This window comes from Eumetopias jubatus, unplaced genomic scaffold (genome assembly GCF_037043125.1).
Source record: "Eumetopias jubatus isolate StellerSeaLion01/CBP00866 unplaced genomic scaffold, mEumJub1_p1.0 scaffold_17, whole genome shotgun sequence".
Classification (NCBI taxonomy): domain Eukaryota; kingdom Metazoa; phylum Chordata; class Mammalia; order Carnivora; family Otariidae; genus Eumetopias; species Eumetopias jubatus.
Window position 1 is genome coordinate 80123383 of NW_028274823.1, and position 6675 is coordinate 80130057.

The window sequence follows — 6675 nt, forward strand, 5'->3', positions numbered from 1 at the left end:
ACCAATTTGGCAGTACCAAGTGACACTGGAAGTCCTTCGTCTTTATGACCCAACATATTAATCATGTGTGTACACTACGGAATACTTGGAATGCTTGCTCCTATACAGGGAGAGAAAATGTAAAAGATGGTCACTGAAGATATATACGTAATAATGATAAACGGAAATGACATAAGAAGAAATGGACAACTAAAATGTATGCTGTCATAACAGAATATTAAAAGGAATCAAGTATTAACCAATTTGGATAGATCTTAAATGCAATATTAAATTTTAAACAAAGGGGCACCTGAGTGGCTCAGTCAGTTAAGCATCCAGCCCTTAATTTTGGCTCAGGTTATGATTTCAGGGTCGTGAGATCGAGCCCCACGTTGGCCTCTGTGCTCAGCAAGAAATCTGCTTGAGATTCTCTCTTCTTCTCCCTGCCACTCCCACTTGTGTGCACTCTCGCTCAAATAAATAAATCTTAAAAAAAAAAAAAAAAAAAAACAGCCAAGGGGCACCTGTGTGGCTCAGTCATTAAGTGTCTGCCTTCGGCTCAGGTCATGACCCCAGGGTCCTGGGATCGAACCCCGCATCGGGCTCCCTGCTCGGCGGGAAGCCTTCTCCCTCTCCCACTCCCCCTGCTTGTGTTCCCTCTCGCTGTGTCTCTGTCAAATAAATAAATAAAATCATTAAAAAAAAAATAGCCAAAACAATCTTGACAAATTTGTCAAAAAGAATTTGTTCAGGAGAACAAACTGGAGAACTCACATGTCCTGACTTCAAACTTTCTACAAAGCTACAGTATCAAAACGGAAGTGGCATGATATTATACATACAGAGCAAATGAACAGAACTGAGAGTCCAGAAATAAACCCATATATCTATGGTCAAATGATGTTCAATAAGGGTGCCAAGATGATTCAATGGGAGAAAAAAATGGTCTCTTCAACAGAAGGTATTGGAATTGGATATCCATACGCCAATGAATGAAAATGGACCCCTTCCTCATATCATATACAAAAATTAACTCAAAATAAATCAAAGACCTAAATGTAAGAGCTAGAAACTCGAACACTCTTAGAAAAAAACAGGAGTGAATCTTCATGATCTTAGACTGACAGCGGATTCTTAGATATGACATCAAAAGCAAACACAACAAAGGAAAAGAGATTAAACAGACTTTACCAAATTAAAACCTTTTGTGAATCAAAGGCTATACTTTCAAGAGAAGGAAAAGAGACAACTCACAGAATGGGAAGAAATATTTGAAAATCATGTATCTGATAAAAATCTAGTACCCAAAATACTCTTACAATAAATCCAATTTAAAAATGGGCCAAGGATTTGAATGAACATGTCTGCAAAGCAGATATACAAATATCCAACAAGCACATGAAAAGGTACTCATTAGTCATTAGGGAAAAGCAAATCAAGACCACAATGAGATACTACTTCACACCCAATAGGATGGCAATAATAAAAAGATAATCATTGTCAATAATGAGGAGAAACAAACTCTCATACATTGTTGGTGGAAATATAAAATTGTGCAGGCACTGTGAAAAACGGTTCGGCTGTTCCTCAGTAAGTTAAAACTACAACTAATGCATGATCCAGCATTTTCACTTCTCAGTAAATACCCAGAAGAACCAAAGACACGTATTCCAGCAAAACTTGCACATGAATGTTCAGAGCAGCACTATTCACAGTAGTGGTAAAGCAGAAACAAGCCAAATGTCTGTTAACCAGTAAGTGGAAAAACAGAATGTGGTCCACCCGTACAGCGGAATAGTCTTCAGCAATAAAAAAGGAATGAAACCTTGGTAAAAAGGTACAAACATTCAACTGTAAAATGAAGGTCTGAGGATCTAATGTATAACATGGTGACTATAGTTGATATCACTGTATTGTACAAATAAAATTTGCTGAGAGCAGAACTTAAATGTTCTCACCAAAAAAAACCAAAACAAAACCGAAGAAATAAAGAAATATGTGAGGGGATGGATGTGTTAGATTAGATGGGAGGAGTCCTCTCACAATGTATACAAATACCAAAATCATCACGATGTTCACTACGTATCTTAGTTTTGTCAAATATACCTTAATAAAGCTGGAAAGGAAAAAGAACGAAGTCTGTAACATGTTCCAATATGGATGAAGTTTAAAAACATTATACTAAGTGAAGGAAGACACACACAAAAAAATACATACTGTATGATTATACGCATATAAAAGATCGAGAAGAAGCAAGTCCATACTGACAAAGTAGATTAGTAGTTGTCAGGGTCTGGGAATTTTGGAATTATTTTAAGGGCACGCAGTCAATTTATTCTATAGAAGTTCCAGGTTTTATCAAGGGAAAACAAAAACAAACCAAGACCATGGGAAAGTGGTCTACATGGGCTTCAGTAATAGTCTCCTAAAAAGCCTCATTAACTGGGTTCTGCTTGGTACTCTGTTTTTTGCTTCCACTGAAGGATAATTATAGGCTTTTAGTTCATGGTTTGCCATAAGAAGGTTGTTTATCATTTATATAAACAGAAACAAAAGTTTTATTCAGCTCTTGATGCCAGAAAGTCTTTAGGTTCCAAAAGAAATCGGGATGCTCCACGCACGTGTTTTTTTTTTCTCCCAGGGGCACGGGGGGAGTCGTGGCTAAAAGGTCAGAAATAGGGGCGCCTGGGTGGCTCAGTCGTTAAGCATCTGCCTTCGGCTCAGGTCATGATCCCGGGGTCCTGGGATCGAGCCCCGCATCGGGCTCCCTGCTCAGCGGGAAGCCTGCTTCTCCCTCTCCCACTCCCCCTGCTTGTGTTCCCTCTCTTGCTGTGTCTCTCTCTGTGAAATAAAATCTTTAAAAAATAAAAATAAAAAAAAAATTTAAAAAAATTTAAAAAAGGTCAGAAATATTTGCAAGTTAAGTCTGATAACCATCTAACTTCATAGGATCTGTGTGTGTGTGTGTGTGTGTGTGTGTGTGTGTGTCTATCTCCTTGCCAACTCTGCCCTATTGATCCGCTAATCCAACGCTACTAGTCTATAGACCTCAGTATCACCTGCAACCTTGTTCAAAATGAAAATTCTCAGGCCCCATCCTATGGTTTAAAACACTTCCCAGTTTTGATCTGATACACACTAAAATTTGAGAAGCACTGTGTCATGCTGTTCCCATCAGGTTCATTTTATCTATTTCTACTTTTCTACTTCAAATATGAATCATTATCCTCATAAGATCCATTGTAAAACAAAGCAGAAAATGACTTCAACAACTCACATAGGATTTGTTCATATTTTGCTGGTCTCTCTTGGAAAACTGTAGAAATCTCTGAAGGCAGAGCTGGGATAGAAAAAGAGGAATGAAGTCATTAGAGGTACAGACTGTCTTGCAGTTCCTGGACTTGCCTTCTTAAAAAGCTGCAAACATCACCTGGGTGAAATGCCTCTCTGCCTCCTGCCCCTTTTCGCCTTGCAGAAGGGGCAGGAAACAACACATGATAAAGCACCCACATGACCACGTATGACTATGATTTGGCCATGCAGAGCTAGGGTGTGCAATTTTTCACTGGGTGTATGGAACTGTTGTCTAGGACATTTTTAAACAAAGTCTGTACCCCTCTGTTCTGTTTCGAAGTAATTTTAAAAATGAGAAAATTGGTTAAGCAAATTACAATACGTTAAATGAAGGAACACTAAACCTTCAGCAGAGGTTGTACAACAAAAGTTGTTACATGTACATTTCCTTGTTTACTTCTCAAGTTAGAGAACACAACCAAAGCTACCAAAAAAAGGATGGAGGCACTTTCAGGTAACGGTACTTTTTAATTGTTTTTTCTCATTTTATTTTAAAGATTATTTATTTATTTATTTGACAGAGAGAGAGAGAGAGACGGTGAGAGGAAACACATGCAGGGGGAGTGGGAGAGGGAGAAGCAGGCTCCCCGCCGAACAGGGAGCCCAATGTGGAGCTTGATCCCAGGACCCTGGGATCATGACCTGAGCCGAAGGCAGATGCTTAATGACTGAGCCACCCAGGCACCCCTTTTTAATTGTTTTTTTTTAAAGCATGTGCAGATTCTCAAATGGCTGTCTTTTAAGGAATGTGTTTTACCAGTGATGATGTGGTCAGCATGGACTGGGGTGGGGAGACTCAACACTTCCTCTGGGTTCTGCCCCAACACAAAGCCAGAGAAATTCACTTACACTCTCAGCACCAATTTCTCCTCAACTTTCAAGAAGAAAAATAAACAACTCTTCTTGTATTGCTGTCCTATAAAGAACTCATCAGCACATCTTTTAAAATGCCAGATTCACTGTGTGAGAAGAGCTCAGAATCTGGGAAAAGCGAAAAATAAAGAGTGGGGGCTGAACTGGGATTGTTGAGACAAAACTGCCTCACATCTACTTTTAAGGCCCTTTCCCACAATCCCTGGAATGCCTCCAGTGAAGTTCTATTTTCCACGTCACCTACCCGTCCTTCACTCCCTCCCGCCCAGCTGCCCTGGTCCCAGCTTCCCTCCATTAGGCAGCCTCGGAGCTTCTGAATGTGGCAACATTTTCAAATCTCATTCGTTCTGAACAGGCTGTGAAAACCTAGGATCTGCTCCTCTCTGGGAAATACACTGCCTCTGCTCAAAATTCACTCAAGAGGTGCCTGGGGGGTTCGGTCAGTTAAGCGACCAACTCAATCTCAACTCAGGTCTTGATCTCAGGGTCATGAGCTGAAGCCCCGCACTGAGCCTACTTTAAAAAGAAAGAAAAAAAAAAAACAAACCCTCAAATAGTGGGATGGTTCTCTCCACCTAACATTATGTATTTAGAGACTCCTCCTTCTTACTTTGCTTTTCTAACGTAGATGAAAAATGTGCCTGAGGGGCAAATTCATTTTTACTGGAATTGTCACCCAGGCCCACAGTTCAATATTCCATAGACTCTCAGGTCAGACCTTCCATAAATTCAAACCAAGGCTGCTGAGAATTGTTACAAACCTAACTCAGATACAATTATACTGTCTCTATCAAAGGCTCTAAAGACATCTAGAAATCCCAGAAAAAAAAATACTACATGGTTAAGATTCAATCGTTCAAATGCCGATCATTCACATGATAATTCACATGCCGAATTATTTCCGCTAAGTACTGTGCCCAAGACACCAAGCTGCAAAGAACATGACATTTGGAGAAACAACTAAAATTGCCTTGGGGCGCCTGGGTGGTTCAGATGGTTAAGCATCTGCCTTAGGCTCAGGTCATGATCTCAGGGGCCTGGAATCCAAAGCTGCATCAGGCTCCCTGCTCGGTGCAGAGCCTGCTTCTCCCTCTCCCTCTGCCATTCCCTCCGCTTGTGCTCTCTGGCTCTATCTCTGTCCAATAAATAAATAAAATTTAAAAAATTAAAATTAAAAAAATAAACAAAACTGTCTTCTGATGGGGCGCCTGGCTGGCTCAGTCGGTTACGGGCTGCCTTCAGTTCAGGTCATGATCTTGCGGTCCTGGAATCGAGTCCTTAGGTAGGGCTCCCTACTCAGCGGGGAGTCTGATTCTCCCTCTCCCTCTGCCCCTCACCCCGTTCATGCGCCCTCCCTCATCTCTCAAATAAATAAAATCTTTAAAAAATAAAATTGAAAAATATAATAAAAAATAATAAAATTGCCTTCTAGTTTATCTGCTAGTGTTGTGACACAGGGTATAACATTCCTCTCCATCTCGGTTTTCTAATTTGTTACAGCAGAGAGAGCTATACCCACCTAAGTGAGAGGTTGTGAGCATAAAGTAACCAGTGATAAGAAATAGTCTAACAACAGCGGCTAATATTTACTGCTAGGCACTGAGCTACAGAATTTAATCCTCTAAACAACCCCATGAGGCAGGTGTTATTAATATCGTCAGTTTTACAGACGTAAAGCCTCACGTAGGTTAATGTTCCCAGAGGATACTTTTATACACTGTTCAACCCTACATAAATCAAAGCACCCGCTCAACTCCGGCCGCTCTACGACCGAGCGCACCCACCGCGCATGCGCAACGCGCGCTCCTCCCGCGGCCGCACAAACCCCGGCGCGGGATCCACGCGGAGTCCGCATCCTCCCCCGGGGGCCGATTCCTCCCAATAGAGATTCTCCGGTCCCGTGGTCCCTCCACCCGGCCGACGCCTCCTCGTACCCAGTCTCTCGGGTAGACTAGCCGAGGGTCCCGCCGGGGTCCGCGAGCCTCTTCCCTACTGCCAGGCATCGCCGCCCCCGCCCGCTTCCTGGACCCCCGCAGGGACCCTCTCGTATCTTCCCAACCCTCTGGTCTCGCCCACCCTCCCACTCGGGCCGCGCCAACTCCCAAAGCGGCACGCAGACCTCCAGAGTCCTGAACGTTCCGGACCGTCTCCCACAGTAGACCGGAAGACCTAGGAGCGCCTGCGAGGTACTGCGCATGCGCAGGAGGAGCCGCAGAAGACCAGCTCCCTTGACCACGTGCGGCGGGCTCACAAACTTCCGGACTTCAGATCCCATAAGCCTGCTCGCCCAGGACTTCGGAGAATTTCGGAAACGTTGTTTCTTTACCAATTCAGGTGTGGCATGGGGTTGTCGCTTCTGTAGGCAGCCCTGAATTTTTTCAGTACCTCAAAGAAATAGTCTTACAACCAGTGTGCCTTTTTTTGAACGCCAAGCGACCAAAGGAGGCAAAAATGTAAATCAATGTGCGT

General features: G+C 42.7%; 1 protein-coding gene across 1 annotated transcript in view; it reads right to left on the minus strand.

Annotated features, from left to right (window-relative positions):
- Nucleotides 1-6380, minus strand: part of LOC114210282 (uncharacterized) — a 28302-nt gene extending 21922 nt beyond the window's left edge. Inside the window, 2 exon segments of the mRNA XM_088019911.1 lie at nt 3257-3319; nt 6326-6380. Coding sequence (XP_087876037.1) covers nt 3257-3271 — 15 coding nt within the window. The 5' untranslated portion in view covers nt 3272-3319; nt 6326-6380.
- Between the last annotated feature and the right edge of the window lie 295 nt (nt 6381-6675).